The sequence below is a fragment of the Haliotis asinina genome, chromosome 14, assembly GCF_037392515.1.
Source record: "Haliotis asinina isolate JCU_RB_2024 chromosome 14, JCU_Hal_asi_v2, whole genome shotgun sequence".
Classification (NCBI taxonomy): domain Eukaryota; kingdom Metazoa; phylum Mollusca; class Gastropoda; order Lepetellida; family Haliotidae; genus Haliotis; species Haliotis asinina.
This window is the reverse complement of record NC_090293.1, coordinates 22118635-22139190: the sequence shown is the minus strand read 5'-3', so window position 1 is coordinate 22139190 and position 20556 is coordinate 22118635. Positions and strand designations below refer to the sequence as shown.

General features: G+C 39.6%; 1 protein-coding gene across 2 annotated transcripts; it reads right to left on the bottom strand.

Moving 5' to 3' along the window:
- Positions 1–4994: 4994 nt before the first annotated feature.
- LOC137261363 (BTB/POZ domain-containing protein 6-like) lies at positions 4995–19034 on the bottom strand. 2 transcript variants are annotated; one of them, XM_067799103.1, is made up of 3 exons: positions 18954–19034; positions 9011–9300; positions 4995–8555 (listed from the first exon to the last, which is right to left on the bottom strand). In XM_067799103.1, exons 2-3 carry the CDS (start codon positions 9292–9294, stop codon positions 7496–7498), a joined length of 1344 nt encoding a protein of 447 aa, XP_067655204.1. In that variant the 5' UTR covers positions 9295–9300; positions 18954–19034; the 3' UTR covers positions 4995–7495. The 2 variants fall into 2 exon arrangements, with proteins under 2 accessions (XP_067655204.1, XP_067655205.1); XM_067799104.1 differs by having other exon boundaries at positions 7472–8555; positions 18950–19028.
- Between the last annotated feature and the right edge of the window lie 1522 nt (positions 19035–20556).

Here is a 20556-nt window from a genome sequence, read left to right as displayed (position 1 = left end):
ATTTTGAATAGCTCTATTTTCCCTCATAGTTGTTTTTCTGCCTTCTCTTATGCTTTTTCTTTTATTTTTTGTTTAAAAAGTATTTTACGTTCTCTATGTTTTACAGGTAATTCTGGTGCAACTGACCTGCCTTTTCCAATTAATCTCTTTCTCTAGATCTGGAGGTGACAAAGAATCAAGAAAATCTGTACCAATGTGTTTGCAGTAGGCATTTGTGATCCAAACGATCAAGGCCTGAAAATAATGTTTCTGTAGCAGCATTATGTTTTGGAACAGAAAATGTCTCCCGAATTATTACGGGAGAAGGGCAATGATATTTTCAACCACGGGTTTTTAGCATACGCTCAGTTACTAGAAGAAAAATCATGCAACCAACAAAGAGAGCTTGATAAGTTATAAATTCGATTTCTTCCTCAACAGTCATATACAAACAGGCATAAACACCATCCTTTACAGGTTCAAGATCATTGAATAAACATGAACTTCCATCAAGTACTTCAGGATCACTTGACAAGTTCTTCATCAAACTTTGGAAAATGGTATAATAATGTGAAACATCTACTGCAGTAATATTATTTTTAGCCATCAGCATAACCAGAATTCCCACAGCACGGACGCCTGCAATGATTAATTAATTTATCATCGGCATCTACTTCAATTGCTTTTATTTGTTTGTTTTTGTCAATAATAGTCAGCATGTCTTGTAAGTGGTCGTTTGCATACGAAGCATTGATAAATGAATGAATGTAACACAACCAAATCGACATTGCTGAAGTGCATAACAGCTGAAGCAGGTGTCGTAGCTAAGACTGCAGCAGCAGTCCAAGAATCCAAGTGTGCGGAAGACTGGTTGCCTGTCTAGTGACGCATATGTTTGGAATCATTTCTTCTTCATCTAGACACATGAACAAAAGTTAAGCGCCACCCACTATTTTTGTGATCTGCTACTTTGGATACTCAGTGGTAACTATCATAACGAGATCTATGCCTGTCACAGTGAAAGGAGAATCTCACAACAGACCGGTGCAACCAAGTGTGTGAACCTTGATTTTCAAGATTCAGATGGTAGGGAAATGGAGTTGCACCTACAGAACGTTTTCCTTGTCATATTTTCAAAATCTAGTCTATTCAAGAATCTACGGAAGGCTAATTCAGTCATAAACATTTATAGCTTCTATTTCTGATCTTCAGTGGTGAAATCAAGACGCCGTGAAAATAGTGGCGCTTAACTTTTGTGCATGTGTATATTTCACAGCCAAGTGGAATAAAGAATATAGACAGACATTCATAATAATACTGTTTTATATTCAGCGAAAGGATTTTGGCTTCATCTAAACATATAATTCTCAGAATATTTTTTTCTCTCAAAAAAGGACTAGTCAAATTTGGATGCAGGGTTCAAATGCGCAATGTTTATAATCTACATATATACGTAATAATAACTTGATAGTAAATGTATAGGTAAAATTTCCCCTAACAACTTTAAAAATATTTGGTAAATACTGTTTTTTTTGTAACGGGACAGCTCATTTATTCCAAAGGTTTAGTGGTTAAAGGTGGTGGGATGTAAGGACAGCTCAGCAATGTTTCAAATAAATTTACTTGAATAAATAGATAAATAAATACATACACCCACCCTCATGTTTTCATTAGTGTTGAAATACAAAATATAGGCAAATCCAAATCGAATTATTTATTCTATTCTTTACAATTACGTAATTTATATTGCGAATTTTAATACCATGTTATCACGTAACAGTCAAAGCAAACACATTTCACCAGTAATTATTTCATTGTGATAATAGCAGGAGGGTTAACGAAGAAAACTGGAAGTGAAATTGAGAAATAGTTTTCTCGGCAATTTACTTAAAATTAGCTGTATGTTGTTGACATTATCTTATTTCGTGACAGGTGTGTTTAATGGGAGCACACCTGGCTGTCCCTTTCTCTGCACTCCCCCCTGGTAACAAATAGTGAACTGTGTCAATATTCTTCAATATTTTAATGATAGTTCGTTAATCCACTTTTTTAGTTTAAGGAAAAATATTGTGCAAAAACTTCACAGAGTCGGTATGATGTTCTGATTATGATCAGCGTTTCATTGAGTATTTTATGTTTATTAGTTTTCAAGCTAGACTGTAAGTCATTGGTCCGCTTTCGAGCCAAACGGAATTTACATTTGTCTACTAGAGGCACTGTTCTTTGCCCACTACTTCCTCTCTCGTCACCCCCACTTCGGAACAAGCCCATTCGATCAGCGAAAAAATTGCTATTTTCTTCTGTGATTTATCATTTTTTCCTAAAAAATAACATTAATTCACATCAAAGAAATAACATACATTATGCCTTATGAAAGTCCTGTGTATTCACGTAAGGGTTTACCTGTCACAACGTCCGTAGCAACACTTTCATGTTTGGCGCGCTCTTTTCCTTAGTGGATTTGTCTGTTTGCGCGTCAGCCCTCGTGTCTGATGCGAGAAAGGGGAAACCGTGGAACTTTGTATGCAAAATAGTATGTATGTCTATCACTAAGATATGGATTTTATAAACTAGAGAGCCTGGTAATATACCCTGGCCATTTACCCTCCATTTTAACATTTTCTCAGAACATATTATTCAACTTACCTTTCAATGATTTTGTCGTTTTGTCGCCTCTAGTTTCAGAACGAGGAAATACAGTCTTCCTTCTGTCATGTGATGTAACTATTGTAGTCATGTGAATCAAGGCACACTTCCAATTTTTACCGTAAACACCGAGTGTGCGAATATTAGATGGTGCCGTTTTGGCTAATGGAAGCATGTCCTTGTAAACTTAACAAGTTGCATATGTGAAGAAACATTCATTTCAAAACAATAGACTTCATGTTTTATTTTTGCTTTCTTCACAAGCATATTCATTATGTTTGTTTCTGTTTATGAAGATGAGCTGTGATGAATTTTGATTAGTTTCACTTTCAGAACAAGATGGCCCCCGTGCCAGACCTCCCTATTTCAATTCCCCACCTAAATACATTGAGATGTTTCCAACGCAAGTAAACTTAGAACGAAATCGGAAATTTCGGCACGCACTGGAATGCATTGGAAATACTGTGTGATCATGTATTTACCGGGGTATCTGTTTAGCAATTTGTGTTTGGAAATACCAGACAATCCGGTCATGGCATACATGAATGAGATGCTTGTGCATACGAAAAAATGCGATGAGCATATGTGTCAAAGGTGTCGATTTGTATGAAGTATATGTCCGACGTTAGGAAATAATTGCAAACATGCCTAAATCCGTGGTCATAGCGTGTGTTTTCTACTGTATTTAGAGAGTTTACATGTACTGTCCTCCTTTTGTCCCGTGAAAGCAGTTTACCTTTGCCTTAACATGCGCACAAAGCCAAACACTGTACAGTGACATGGTGTAAGGGAGGTAACTCCAGCGTGTTCACTGTTGGAAAGATCGGCTTTTCATGAATAACTGACTTTGTACCGAACCAGTTTGATCCCAATAATGGTATGAACAGTGGAACCTTCAGTTCGGGGATGTCTTAGATAGTTTGCATACTGACTGTATTGATATACAACTACTTCGTCAACGACACAATACACAGCTATGACAGATAACACTCCACACCTGTCTGGTCGATGAACGTTGTAACTTAAACCAACAATATTTACATCCAGGATGAACACAGCACCTTTATGGGACAAACTCGTCATTACATTCATTTACATATTTATGTACTTACCTGTATCTTGAGAAACAAACTCAGACAGGGCTGTCAACAGTTTCATTTTTCTGTTTGTTGTCATAGGACACTTCCGTGTGTGAGGCAAGTTGTCTATTTTCGGTTTATGCGTAGAGGTGAGTGAGTGAGGGAGTTTAGCTTTACGCCGCACTCAGCAATGTTACAGCTATATGGCAGCGGTCTGTAAATAATCGAGCCTGGACCAGACAACCCACTGATCAACAACATGAACATCAATCTGCAGATTAGGGTCCGATAACATGTGTCAACCAAGTCAGCTAGTCTGACCACCCGATCCCGATAGTCGCCTTTTCTGGCAAGTATGGGTTGCTGAAGGCCTGCTGTACATCGGGACCTTCACGGGTCTATGCGTAGTGGTGAAAGGTTCACTTGTAAATGGAGTGTGGAAACTTCATGAAAATTTTAATGCTGGAATGCACACATAATTCAGTTGCAGGAAAATCTATCAAAGATATGTATCACTGAATGCTGGGCGCAGAGTTTCAAAGCTCTCTTATCGCTTAGATAACCATACATTAACATTCATAGAACAGTTGACTGATATAAGTGGCTACATTTACACCAGTGAGTCTGATGGGTAGTATATGTATTGGTAACAGGGGAATGTCGGGGGCTATTCTCGGATATGTTCAGTAAATAATTAGCTCTCTCAGATGAATATTTGTATGTCGAGTACAGGTATAGCGGTTGTGTTGGATGTGAAAACAAGCTTTTCAGAGAGCGATATGGCTCTCTGTGATGTCTTTGTTGATGAAATGGAAAGTTTATATATCCGTCACATTCATGATCGTTAATTTCATTTTAGATACGTGTGAAAGGAAATGACCCTGATTATGATGATGATTAATCTTATACAGCAATGTGTGCGTGCGTGCGTGCGTGTGTGTGCGTGCGTGTGTCCGTGTGTGCGTGCGTGCGTGATTGTCATGACCCAATTATCCTTTGCTTGGGGGCGTGACTAGCGAAAGTTCTTAGCTCAAATCCACCCCACCACTTTGCTAAAGTATAAGCCTCGGAATATGATATACGAAGCTAATTCAGGCGGAAATATGCTTTAAAATATGAAAATAACAACAATAACGAAGTTTATTACCTACGAGAGCTAACATATCGGGGTTCACATTTTTCATACGATGTCACATCGTCATGGTAACCTGACGTCATGAACAATGCTATGGCGTCACGGTTCTTTTTTGACGTTGCACTGTACACGCGGCGACATCAGGTAGACATGTATGTTTGAAAACAGACTTGTGTTTATTTTCCTCAATTTGACGACTTCGGTAATAAACAGAATATTATATTCATGCCCATGACATACTAAAATTACGACACTCGTCCCTAAATATCGGTATATTCCTCGCACTCGCTCGGGAAGAACCAATATTTAGGCAATGGAGTCGCAAACATAGGATGACATTGCAAAAGATTTTCTCATTGAATTGTGTCATTTGAAGTCATTTCCCCAAATCAATGTATAGTTAATATGAAATAAAAACAAGCTGAAGTAGTTGTAGTCTCTTTTTAAAAGCTGACAAGAAACTGGAAACCCAGATCAAGTAAAAAGTTTAAATATACAGAAGTCAGTAAAGCTCCAAGTCTTCACCGAAAGATCCTGTTTCTTTGCGCTACGCATTGTTTTAATCAACTGAAGTCATTTACAAAAGTATCGGTAGTCACACATACATCGATGATTTTTCATTTCTGCCATCGATTAATTGCTATCGGAGACGCAACAATTGCAATCCTTCATGTGGTCGATGCTTCGCCACAGTCCCATCATTAACACCGACGCATATATGTCATCGTATCCATATTGTGTAGGTCGATGCTCATTCTCTTGATCACATGATTTTCTGTCCCAAACTCGATTATTGACAAACCGGTGCCATATACGCTCGTAGCTGAAATATTGCTGAGTGCAGCGCTAAAAACCAAACAACTAATCAAAGATAATACTCCGGTGTCTGAGAGAGGAACATGAAATCAGAATCAGGATTCGGGATTGGGGATTCGAAATCCGAATCTCAATATTTTTTTGCAGATTCAGGATTCAAATCCTGAATTGTATGGTTCTAAATTAATCTGATTCGAAATTCTGACGAACAGTCTCAATATACATTATATCACCCCTTTAAATGTACCAGGTGACCGTTGTTATCCTGGGTACATTAAAAACATAAACAACCAAACTGCAGGCTTTCATATTTCAACCTAAAATTTGAGTTTTCTTTATATTCTTGTTTCGGCACTTGCATCCCGAATCTGAATATTGTTTTCAGATTCTTGATTCAAATCCCGAATCTGAATATTTTGTTCAGATTCGGAATTATGACCCACAGTGTTAATATACATTATCTCACCCCTTCTAAGGTACGGCCCTAGTAAACCCGGGTATCGTAAAAACAGGAAGACCCAAACCTACACTTTTCCATATTTCAGCCTCATATTTGACTTTTCTTTATATTCGGGTTTCGGCATTCGAATCCCGAATCTGAATATTTTTTTCATATTCGGGATTCAAATGCCGAAATCCGAAAATGAAGAAAAGTCAAACTTGTTGGAACACTTGACAAAGGATACACGCAACTTTCACACACAGCGCGAACGTGCTAAGCAATGCATGTCTAACCTGAGATGTGCATTGCGTTGAGATTAAATAAATAAATCGTGCACGTTACAACGGTAGTGGGGCATCACATAAGCCTGTTACACTTCAATCAGTATATAAATTCAGTAAATCTATAACAAAAGGCATAACAAATATTGCCATAACACCAAGGCTTTTCTACTTTCCACTAAATGAGAGAAAAACCTACAGAGAGATACAATTAGTATATTTCAGTTTCTAAACTGTCATCAAAATATACCACAACAAAGATTTATGTATTACTTGTCAATATTCACGAGTGGCATTGTAGAACCCGTGAGTCACATCAAGGAGAATGTTTGTCGGTGTATGTTTTCGGGACATTTGGTCAAATAGCAACGCTGTCGACCAGTCAGCCAGGACACGCAACACTGTAAGATGATATCATGACAGGCCCATATTGCACATATGCATCACTCTGAGAATGTGGGTTCAAATCCCCGATAGGAAGGTCCTAAAACTTGTATTTTACTGAGAGTTCACCCTGGAATAACATCTACTACTCCATACCACTTCTTTGAGAAATCATTGTGTGTTAAATCTTTAGTAACATAGCTCAAATCCGCCCATTCATGTGTGAAACAATAAATATATGACTTTACTTATACAACCTACATTTAGGAAATAAATATGCAATTACATTAGTGCTAACACTACTGGGGATTCCTAAAGAGGTTACGGTGAGTGAAACCCATTTTGGTCACCCATCGGGATATTCCTGTAATAATACTCCATGGCTCAATGTCACATGGTGTCTGCCGCGCCGTTCTTTCAGCCGATTTGCAATCTTATGTTCATTGAGTAAAGAATATGAAACTGCATGTAATAGACGACTTGACACGACTTGCTTTGATTAACATCGTTATATGATTTCCACATGTTATCTAGAATTGCAATTCTAATGCTAGAAACTTCACCAGATCGCAAAAACACAAAAATGATGCCTTGTTCAGATTTGGGCGTGGTGCAAGGGAGAAAACGCCCACGTGCATTTTCTCTAGAAAGAACTCATTAAAATGGATTGTGAAATACGCTGCATATATGTGAAACAAACTCATCTTGATAACTGTTATAAAATGAAATGTATTTAAAGAACTACCTCCTGAGTGGTGATGTAATATAGGAGAGATGGAATTTGTCCACTATTCACGTTAGTGCCATTCTTACTGTGTAGTGATTGTCTGAACGTAAACTTAACATCATCAGGACATAGCAGCTCTTCTTTTCCATTTTGTCCCCTAAAAGTCATTCTGCCTTTTATCAGCATTGCAAGCGTATACCACACTCCAGCTGTCATGGGAACAGGCTCCGCAAACGTGACATTAAAGACTTTACTGTTGACTGTGTGCGCAGTCCTATCCTGAATCTTGCTCTGGAGAACATTTTCCTCGTTTCCAAAGTAGGTGGTGACATAGTAGGTGGTTGGTGCAGAGCCACTTTCAGACCCATAAAGTCTATATCCACAGAGTAGCAGGTTTTGGCTGCTCTGAAAGGAAATTGCGTCCATCCCTTCTCCATCAACACACCAACCAGCACTTTGTTCTGTTGGAAACCGTGTTATGGAGTGTGGGGTTCTGTCTCTTCTCCTCTTAGTGTTGAAGGGTTTCACATCGTTGTGAGGACATATTATATGTTCCAAGATCGTAAGACGTTCAGACTCAGTAAGAAGACCACACGCTTTGATCTCATTAGCCATAAACGTCAGCTTCAAAAGAGGAAATCTAACTTTCAATAAAGTGTCTCCAAGTACTGATCGTTTGGTGTCGGGAGTTACCTCCCTTCCCTTACGTCCACATTCTGCTTCTGCCCAGCTGTTTACAGCATTAAAGACCACGTGTTCCTCAGCTGCCAGATCATCTGACTCCACGATCTGATCCACCAAGACATGGCTCAGTGTCAGGAAGCCAGCTGATTTTAATGACTTCTCACCTGCATCTTGTATTACGGTGAGGGCCCTCTGACACAGGTGTCTTTGATCAAAACGATGAGCAGCATCTAAAATCACACAGGCGTTGTCAGCGTTGAGGTGTTTCTCAAGAAATTCCAGACATTGGGATTCCAAGGCAGTGATGGCATATTTCCTGGAGGCGTACAGTAGAGCTGTCACATTGTCAGTATCAACAGTTGTGTTGTCCGTGTAAATGTATCTGAAACAAAGATGACAACAGACACGATCAACTGCCACACAAAGTACAACATCCCGATGACACGGACAGAGGTTTGAAGGCACGTGGAACCTGTGTCAAGATGTCGTGAGCAGCCATGTAAGACAATTACCGCTGTTAACTGAGGCAGTAAATAGTAATATAGCGTACTACACTTCAAAATAGAAGCGGAATTGTTGCAAGATGCAATAACAAAGGTTTAATAATGCAGTTACAGTTTCAAATAGTTGTGAGTATGTTGGGTTGAACAGTTGCTCAATAATGAAATCATTCCAGGAAGACGGAACCAGTCAGAAATGTCTAGGTGAGTGCCCAGGTAATATTAGACAGTGAACACAGAGAACATGGGTGAGGTCTAGACCAACGATCAACAGATCCTGGGAAACAGCACTGTGTTGGTTTTATACTTGTGTAATGATGTTAAGATCCTAACTTACAAGAGAAACGTTTTGAAATCGCAGGGCTCTATATCTGGAACACTGACATCGGATTTCTCCGCCAGGGGACCACTAAACATGGCGTGGAACACACAACTTCTGCTGATGAGGACGTAACGGTGGGCCTTGATCTCATGACCCGAACTTCCTACTCTGAAAGTGACGTCACACGAATCTTCCGCTTCCAACATGTGTAGATTACATTCTGCTAGGGTCTTCCCGCCTTGCCAGTTGTCTACAAATCCCGACGCCCTTTCATCTTGTTGTACGTTGAAATCTGCCATTTTTATCTGAAAGTTGGCATGGTGTGAAAACCAGTGTCATGAATTACATATATAAATAAATCAATTCAAGTGAGTAGGGCGCAGGATAATTACAGGTGACCACTGCAGAAGTACTCAGGTAAGGCAAGTGCCTGTCAAGTAAATCACATGTGATGACCCTTTGTGTCCGTATCTCAGACACTAGGGTAAGGTGAAATGACGGTCCAATAGTTAGCTATGTATATGTCGTTTGCTTATTTATTAAACGCTTAACTAAATGAATGTCTTATTGTTTTACATATATTCCATCAAACATGAATAACTGAATCAACTTAATCCGGTTTTAATCAGTTGTGTTTCCCTCAGTATTTATTAAATTTTTAAGTCATATTTTCACAGACGACTGGCATATATCTACCACAGATGTAGAAGCGCTGGATTAACAGAGACTATTCTCTGAAATGAACATATGTTACAAAACAAATGCTCGTTTCTTAAATTATGTTGATGAAATACGATAAATTGTTCAGGTTATCTGGACTTGCCATACATTCTAAACCTGCGTGGGCAGTATTGGATGGGTGGATCTGGGCAAGAATTTCGAATGTCCGTCATGGTGTAAGGGAGGTAACTCCTGCTGCTGATCAACAGGTTGATCACACTCATATCATATCGATTTTAGTCCAGCGGGTAATGGCATGATTTGTATGCAATTGTGCATTTTCATGTTACAAGTGAAATTTTAGTTATAATACTTAGAAAATAATATTCTAACATGTTTCAGATAGGGAGGCACTCAAAATATGTTTTATTTTTTTGGTATCAACTTCCAAAAAATATTGCGAAATATTGAGTCAGTGTTATCTGTTGTGTGGAAAGTACTAGAAATAAGGTTGAATGAGAGTGATCTCCCCTTTGTTATGACTTTGATGTTTTGTCATCAGTCAAGGTTAAGATGACGTAATCAGACAAATATACATATTTAATTGGAGGATTTTGCACTGATTTTGCACAAGTGGCAGGAAGAATGTTCACTGTTGCTGAAGAGACATGAATGGTGAGTAAAACTCATTTTACAGTGGTTTTTTTGTGCAAGCGGCACCTAGGGGCTTCATCACTGACAAGTTGCAGGGACATGAAATAATGGACAAGACAAATAATATATATCTCCTTCATGGGTGTATAATTTCAGAATTGTCTAAAACTAAAAACTGCCCAATTTACATTGTTCAGATGACTTGGTATTTCAAAAATATTGGTATCAAAGGTTTTGTAGAATTTACATGTAATAATACTTCCCTTCCACTAATCTTATTTCTTTAGATGGTGGGGACTGTTGAAAAGTTTGTTGAATTACAGTTTTGATGGCATTTCACTGCCTATTAAGTAAAAGCCATATGTGGTTTGTTTTGTGAAGTTTGTTATGGTTTGATAACAAAATAATGTCTCTGTTATGTGAAAAAAATTAGCTTCAGATTTCAAAATGATCTGGGTGTTCAAATTATGCCCATGATTGTAACTAATAACTGTAATATTTCTCTTATCAACATAAATAGAGCATGTTCACAAGTTATTCCAATTCTCAAGGTACCAATCATGATTTAGGTATTGATAAGGACATTTTCAAATAGAAAGATCACAGCATCATGTCATGAAATACTCTTATTTTGGTCACTTCTCCAGAAAATAAGAGCTTTATTGTTGTCCAGATTCCACGGATGATGACTAGTTACACAGAGTCCACAGATGCTTCGAAGATGGATTGGAGTTTGTGTGTATTTTGCCAGAAATACACAAAGGATCCTGTTGTCTGCCCTGCCAATGCTAAGAACAAATCAGGAAATGGTTACGCCCCAATGGCTAGTAATTTAGAAGCCTTTTCTGAACTTGAACAGCTGCCTATGGACATAAATTTGAGTTGTTTTGGGGGTGTTCCGAATACTTTCACCACTTTTGAATCTCAACAAAAACATGCTGCAGAGGGCAAGGAAAAGACGACTATCAAAAGAACTTGAAACTTCAACTATTGACTGTGGTGACTGCCTTTACCCATCACAACCCAGTGAAAGTAAAGCCGGATGAAGTGCATCTTATGACAGGATCAAAACCTCAGATACCAGCAACCTTTGCTTTGTTTGTGAGCAGTCAGGACAGCCTTCAGAGTTAAGATGTGTATCAACATTTCAACTGGACAAACGTGTACGCGAACGTGCTTTGAAGTTGCAAGATAGTCAGCTGTTAACTAAGCTCAGTACATCAGATTTGATGGCACAGGATGCAAAATATCACCCTGTATGTCTTTCCAATTTATACAGAAAAGCAGCTCAAACAGAAGAAGGTACACAGTCCGATGATATCTGTCATTCCCAAACACTTAAGGAAGGTCTAGCTTTCGCTCAGCTTAAACAGTATGTTGATGAATGTCGACAAGAACATCTTCCTGTACTGAAACTGTCAACAAGCTGTACTCAAGCTATACACCTGGAAATTAATCAAGCAACACCCCAATTTTTTCTATTGGAGCAACTTTGAAGTGTTCTGACAATCAAAATATGCCGGGTTGATATAGTTTGACACTTTTTTATTCAACAGACGATCTCTGACAAACAACTTAAAGGGAAAAAGTATCAAGACTTTGCTTTATTGCAACGAAATCCAAATTCTTAAAACTGTCTTAAATTCATGAAAAAATGGACACAATTTACTATTCATCCACAGACGTTGTTGTCAGGTGTATTAACACAAATGTCACATGGAAAGAAAGAACAGTCATCTGAGAGTCTGCACACCGACTTTCATCAATATCTAGTGTGTCCTCCCTGCGCACGCACCACCGATTCCAGACGCCTCCTCATTCCTTGGATGAGTCTCCGGATCTGATTCTGGGGGATCCTGTTCCACTCCTCATGCAGGGCAGCCGTCAATTCGTTGAGATTATGGACTGGTGGGTCTCTCTGCCTCACACGACGGCCAATAAAGTCCCACAAATGTTCAATGGGGTTGAGGTCAGGGCTCATGGCAGGCCATGGAATTCTGTCAATTGCATTTTGCCGCAAAAAATCATTTACAGCATGCGCCCTGTGAGGTCTAGCATTGTCGTCCATAAATATGGGTCTCGTTGCCAGAGGATGGTTCTCAAAATGAGGTACCACAGCCCTGTCAAGAACCTCCTGTTGGTAACGAACACCGTTAAGGTTGCCACGGATGGTAATGATATCCAACTTGCAGTTCATGGAAATGCACCCCCATACCATAACGGAACCTCCCCCAAAGGCCACAGTCTCCTGGATGTTCCGTGGAGCCATTGCTGTGTTCCTCTGCCTCCAGACCCGAGTACGACCGTCCACCATGTGCAGCAAGAACCGGCTCTCATCTGAGAAATGGACCTTCCTCCAAGAGGCAATGTTCCAGTGCAAACGGTCATTACACCAGGCCAGTCGGGCTGCCTTATGGGCTGGAGACAGTCTGGGTCGCTTGATTGGCCTCCTTGCCCGGTATCCTGCAGCTTTCAGACGATTCCGAACAGTCCTGTTCGAGATGGGTCTCCCTGGAAGCCACTCCTGTCTCAACCGAGAGCTCGAGTCGAAGGACCTGCGCCGTACAAGTCTCAGTAAAGCTCTGTCCTCCCGGACTGTGGTCTTCCTGGGTCTTCCTGGTCTAGGCAGGTCTTTAACTTCATTAGTGGCCCGGTATTTTTTCAAAAGTTTTGAAATTATGGAATGATGTCGTCCGATTTGAGTCCCGATTTGTCTTAGAGACATACCAGCATTCCTCATGCCGATTATTTGCCAACGAGTGGCCTCTGATAATTTCCTACGTGCCATGACATTGAAATGAATGAAAAACCGAATGCAATCGACAACCTGCGCTTGTAAACACCCCAGGGAAAAAGTGCATTTTTCGAAAGTTGAGGTTAAAGCAATGCACGTGCGCTGTGCAAGCTTCACGCGCGTCATATCAACCCATGAAAAGCTCATGCTGTATGTCAATACATCAAAATTGAATAATCAATCATCAAAATTACTTCGTTAAACTTTGTTAAGTTTTTATGTGTCTTTGAATTTGGTGTTGCTTAATTAATTTCCATATGTATATTTGCAATATCATGGCCTGAAATATGACATTCACAGCACAAGACTGAAGAACAAGATACTAGATGAGTTTCAAGATCTCCAAGCTCACTCAAGTGGAAGGGAAACACTTTTGGTCTTCACAGAACATGTAGGGGAAGCTCTGAAAACCTTTCATTATCAGGACTTTGATGATAATGGTCAGATACTCTGTAAAGCAGCTCAGCTAGTTAGAAAGGACATTTTGTCAATGACACACAAACCTTTTCCAGGAGCGTTTGATGTAAACTGCCAGAAACAGTCTATTCCACACTCTCTACTTTCTCTTGTTGAAATGATTCTGGAAGGAACAACTCCTAATTCACAGACAACTGCTAGGAAACAAACTGCCTTATCACTTTCTCAGCTACTTGTTTACAACTGTAGTAAACATGCAAAGGAAGGAACTACATCCCTTCGGCACAACAAGGAGCGAGAGACACCACTTCCCTTGTATATTGGAATGACACTTCATGCCAAGACACGGAAAAGAGACTTGATTGTCTTCATGTCAACTTTGGAATGTCTGTATCATATGACAGAGTTTTGGAGGTTTCCACAGAGGTAGCTAATGCAGCATGTCAAAGATACACTGAGGAACAAGTTGTCTGTCCTTCAAACCTCAAATTTAACCTCTTTACAACATCAGCAATAGACAACATTGATCACAACCCAAGCTCAACAACTGCACAAGGGTCCTTTCATGGTACAGGCATATCCATCTTTCAGCATCCAAGTAAAGACAATCAAGGGGCTGACAGAACGGGACCTTTAAAAGATGCAACCTCCAAACCACAGTCAAAGTCTGTGAGAGAGCTGTCTGATTTTTATGAAGAGGTTCCACCAGTTATCCCGAAGAAAGATGTTTCATCCTGTCCAAAGACACCAGGCTATCATGCTTCTACAGTTGTGAAACTTGATGACTTCATGCATCAAGAAAATGAGTAAGTGAATTTAATTTCTTCCAGAAAAAAATCCTCAATTATGTGTCAATTATAATAAGAGTCTTCAACCTTTTAATGATGTAAATATTGTATAAATACTCACTTACACTAATCTACTGATAGTAGATACAAGTAGGAGAAAAGTTGCTTCCTTTTTAACATGTCACTATAAAGTCTGTGACATTGATCAAACTTTCACCTTTACATATTGTACATACATATCCACACGAAGCATGCATGATAATTGAACATCGAAAAATTATTCAAAGGTTATTTCGTTTGTTTTCAGGTGGTTAACACATGTGGACACATTGATTAAAGAACGGCAAGCTGATCACCCTGATGTTTCCTGGGCTGTTTACCATGCAAAGAAGCAACATTCAGATCAGATCATCAAGTCCATTTCATGTCTCCTTCCACTTTTCACAGAAAATGCGGACTCTGCTGCAATGTTGAAACATGGCATGGATGTGATTGCACAGGCAACATCTTTCCTCAATCCTGGACAAACTCCAGTCATAGCTGCAGACCAACCATTGTATGCCACAATGAAACAGATACAGTGGCAGTATCCAGCAACACATGGTGAGGACAAAATGATAATAATGATGGGAGGATTGCATATAGAGATGGCATTTCTCAAAGTGTTGGGAAACTGGCTCATGGACAGTGGGTGGACAGATATGATAGTTGAAGCCCAGATTGCATCTTCTGGCAAAGCTGATTCGTTCCTTCAGGGATCACATGTCAGAAGGACTAGACGAGCACATGAAGTCACTGCTTGTGCACTTTATCATCTTCTTCTTGAGGCTCATGGAAAATCTTCAGCACCATTTGAAGACTGGATCAACACTACATCGAAGATATCTCCAACATTCCACTTCTGGTTGATGGTTCTAAACTTGGAACTCATGCTCTTGTCCTTTGTTGGATGCTTAAGAAGCGGAAACTTCTGCGAGTATATCAGACTTCTAGAAGTCATGACACCGTTGATGTTTGCCTTTAACCATACAAACTATGCAAGATGGATGCCAGTGCATATTCGAGACCTAAAGAGTCTCAGTCATGTTCATCCAAACACCACTGAAGAGTTCAAGAAAGGGAATTTTGTTGTTCACAAGACAGAAAGAGTTTATTCTGCAATTCCAATGGATCATGCTCATGAACAAAATAATGCAAGCATAAAAGGTGACGGAGGTGCCATCGGTCTTACAGAGAATGCGTCTGCCTTGAGAAGATGGACAGTTGGTGGTCCAGAAGTGAACAGAATTCTTGAAGAATTTGATGCCTCTTTGAATGTTCAAAGTATTTCTTCTGTTTCACACCACGAACAGAATAAGGGAATACAAGAATCATTTTACAAAGATGTTATTGCTCTTACGAATGTAATCAGAGAGTTTGGAAGTCCTTTTCTTGAGCATGGGCATGATCTTCTTGTAATATCAACAAGGGACATTGCACCATCAGCCGTTGTAGAAACTTTGAATAGAATTGAACGCCTTGGGAAAGATCAATACGAAGACTTTGTCGAGGAACGGTTCATCAAAGGTATTGCACTTTCAGAACCTATCAAGAAAAACAAACTGACGCTTTTGTCATCACCTCAAACAAAATCACAGTCATCTTCAAAGATGCAGGTTGTCAGCCTAAAGAATGACTGTAGTCTGTTCTCTCGCCTTTACATATCCTGTCAAACTAGAGAAGGCAATTTAGACGAGTTTTTCAAGCATGAGAATCAAACTTGTCCACCATCACTCTCACATCTTGGTATGCTTCGACCATCCACTAAATCACAGCTTCTTCAGTGTCTGGAAGATGTTTCCTGTCCCACCGTGAAGAGACCAGAAGTTGAGGCCACAATACTAGATGGAGCAACAGTTGTGAATAGGATGAAACCTGGAGAACATAAAACATTTTCATCTTTCAGTGAGGGAGTGTTTAACAAGTATCTGGAAAACCAGCTGGAAAACACAACAAGACTTGATATTGTCTGGGAGGTGTACAAGACAGACAGTCTAAAGGCGAGTGCAAGAAACAGGAGAGGCCATGGACAGAGAAGGCGAGTTGAACCACATTCCTTCATTCCTCACAACTGGAAAGAGTTTCTTAGAAGTGACAACAACATAACAGAATTATTCCAGTTTCTAGGAAAAGAAGCCATGAAAACCAATACTGACAAACTGATCATCAGTACTATGAATGAAACAGCTCTCTCAAATAAGCCATATGATGTTTCAGATATCTCACCATGCAGCCATGAAGAAGCAGATACCAGGATGATACTGCACTTGTCAGAAGCCAACAAGAGAGGATTCCTGCGATTTATGATAAGAACAGTGGACACAGATGTTGTGGTGTTGGCCATTTCATCAGCAGCAGTTCTTGATATCTCAGAAGTATGGCTTGCCTTTGGTACAGGAAAACAGTTTCATTACATACCTGCACATGAAATAGCTGTTTCACTGGGTCCAAGGAAATCACTCTCTCTCCCTCTCTTCCACAGTTTCACAGGATGTGATACTGTATCTTCCTTCAGTGGATGTGGTAAAAAGGAAGCTTGACAAGTCTGGTTTCATTTAGAGGAAGCAACTGAAGCATTTGAATTTCTGTCCAAGCATCCTGATCAAGTTACAGATTCTTTGATCAGCACACTTGAACGTTTCACAATATTGATGTATGATAGAACCAGTGACCATGTAAATCTGAATGAAGCAAGAAAGTACATGTTCTCTTCGAAAGGTAGAGCAATAGAAAATATACCTCCAACATCTGCAGCTTTCAAAGAACATGTTAAGAGAGCAGTTTATCAGGGAGCATATATATGGGGACAGTCAACCATCCGTTGTCCTGATCTACCTGATCCATCCATATGGGGTTGGCAACGCAATGCATCGAACATGTGGGAGCCCGTATGGTCAACAATACCAGATGTGTCAAAGACCTGTCAAGAACTGTTGAAGTGTCGATGCACCAAAGCATGTTGTGGGAGATGCAAGTGCCTCAAGGCTGCCCTAAAGTGCACTGCACTGTGTCTTTGTGGTGGAGACTGTGAACAATAATGTGGTCATATGTTGCTCTGAGTAGGTAAGCGAAGAAATCCCAGACGAGCATTATTCATGGAAATCTGGATTAGATTTACTCCTGATATCAAGGAAAATGGTATCATATTCAGGTTTTCAATGTTCCGATATATATGGAATGCTACGGGCAACATACGTGTATCTGCCAAATTCCAAGCATACTGTTAGAAAATTGTGGCATTTACATTTACTAAATCGTTGACGGTGTGATTTTGAGTGAAAAATGGTGGCAATTTCGAATATTCAATGCCTCCCGCTCTGTATATTATCTTTATAGTACAAACTGCCAAATCCCATGCATATCGTATGAAAATTGTGGAATTTACATTGAATCTAAGTCTCTCACAGTGTAATTCTGAATGGAAAATGACGGCCATGTTGAAAAACGGCGGCCATCATGAAATTTCAAAGTCTCCCTTTCTGTATATTATCTTTACAATACAAACATTATAACTGCCCAATTCCATGCATATTGTAGGAAAATTGTGGAATTTACATTGAATCAAAGGCTCTGACGGTGTACTTTTGAGTAAGAAAGGCAGCCATCTTGAAAAGTGGCGGCCATCTTGAATTTTCAATGCCTCCCCATCTGCGTATTATTTTTATAGTGCAAGCATCATATGTGGCCTAATTCGTGCATACTGTATGAAAATTGTGGAATTTACATTGAATCTAAGTGTCTGATGGTGTAATTCTGAATGGAAAATAGCGGCCATCTTGAAAAATGGCGGCCATCTTAAATTTTCAATGCCTCCCCATCTGCGTATTATTTTTATAGTGCAAGCATCATATGTGGCCTAATTCGTGCATACTGTATGAAAATTGTGGAATTTACATTGAATCTAAGTGTCTGATGGTGTAATTCTGAATGGAAAATAGCGGCCATCTTGAAAAATGGCGGCCATCTTAAATTTTTAATGCCTCCCTATCTGTATCTTATTTTTGTAGTATAAGCAACATATCTGCCAATTTTCATGCTTGTAACATGAAAATGCATAATTATACCACTATCTGCTGGACTATTTTACCCAAATAGATTTAAAAAAAGGTTGCTGGGAAGAAATGGAAGTCTATAATAAAGGCGTAAAGCACAAGGACTGTATAAAGCTAACAACAATAAGTCATGATAACAGCCTGAAATACATCACTGCTAAACGTTCAGGGTCTATCGCACAAGGCGGAACACTACTGTGATATGGTGCAAGGGGGGTAACTCCAGTTTCCTCGCAGTTGAGAAGATCAGATTTTCATGAAAACCGGACTTCGTGCTGAACCAGTTTGATTCCAGAAAGTGTGTTAACAATGACAATGGCAACGTCGGAATGGAACTTCAGGGATGTCTTAGTCAGTCTGCACATTGACCCTACTGATAATACGACGACGGCGACAACGACACCCGTGCACAGCTTTGACAGATTACACTGAGCACACCCGCCTGGTCGGTGAATCTTGTAACTTAAACCAAGACTATTTACAGCCAGGATCAACAAAGCACCTGTATGTAACAAACCCGTCATTACATTCCTCCAACACATTTATGTACCTACCAGTATCTGGAAAACAAACTCAAGTCGGACCGTCTTCGAGGTGTTTCTGTTTCTGCTAGTCGTGGGGCACTTCCGCGTCTGAGTCATGTGGTCTACTTTCGGTTTATGAGTACAGGTGAAAGGTTCATTGTTGAGTAGCGACATAGCCGTTGTGATGGATGTCAAAACAACTTTTTGGGACTTTTTTGTGTCTTTGTTGTGAAGTGAAGAGATCATCACTTGTGATGTAAATTTATATTTCCTTGATCGTTATTTTCATTCATGATCGTTAGTTTCATTTTAGATACGTGTTTGATTATATTGAAGATGATTAAACGTATAACTGAAATGTTTGTGCGTGCGTGCTCCATGAGCGTTGTGCTGTGTCGCTTTCAGCAATAAGCCAGCAACGTCACGTCTTCCAACAATAAGCCAGCAACGTCACGTCTTTCAACAATAAGCCAGCAACGTCACGTCTTTCAACAATAAGCCAGCAACGTCACGTCTTTCAGCAATAAGCCAGCAACGTCACGTCTTTCAACAATAAGCCAGCAACGTCACGTCTTTCAGCAATAAGCCAGCAACGTCACGTCTTTCAGCAATAAGCCAGCAACGTCACGTCTTTCAGCAATAAGCCAGCAACGTCACGTCTTTCAAATAAGCCGGCAATATCACGTCAACAGGAATGGGCTTCACACATTGTACACAGGTATCTGAAGGTGGGTTTTTGCGTGACGAGCGAAAGCGCTTAGCTCCAATCCAACCCTCTTCCCCTCTAAGGTATAAGCCAAGGATGCATGACACACTTGGCTGAGCAGTATCTCAGCCATATAGTGACGGAAACTGTTGAGCATATACAGTAAATATAAATTGGTTTAGAAGAAGTTATCGACGAATTGTAAAACATCTAGAGTATCACATATATGGATATACAACTAGCATGGAAAACTAAAACATTTTAATTAAAAGAGACAATACACTATAAAACACGAGCTATAGTTTGCTATTATCAAGATTCGGGATTCAAATGCCGAGACCTGAAAAGTGAAATTTGAAGTTGAAATATGGAAAAATGTAGATTTTTGTCTTCATGGTATTAAGATACCCAGGCTTGATAGGGGCTTCTAGTACCTTAAAAGAGGTGAGATAATGTATATTGACACTGTTGGTCATAATTCTGAATCTTAACAAATTATTCACGAATATGAAGAAAACTTAAACTTGAGGTTTAAATATGGAAAACTGCAGTTTGGTTATGTTTTTAATGTACCCAGGTTCACAAGAATCACCTGGTATTGACATTGTTCTTCAGAATCTCGAATCAGATTAATTTCAAATCAGATTATACATATAACACACACACACACACACACACACACACACGTACACACGTACACACGCACACACGCACACACACGTACACACGCACACACACATACTCACATACACACATACACAATTGTGTAGATCGAGGTTAATGTTTTTGATCACATAGTTGTCTGTCAAAGTTTCAGATATTGACAAACCGCCGCCATATACCTGTAATATATGAGACAACCAATTAATGCAAACAACCAAACAACCAATCAAAGATAATACTCCGGTGTCTTAGAGATGATGCTTG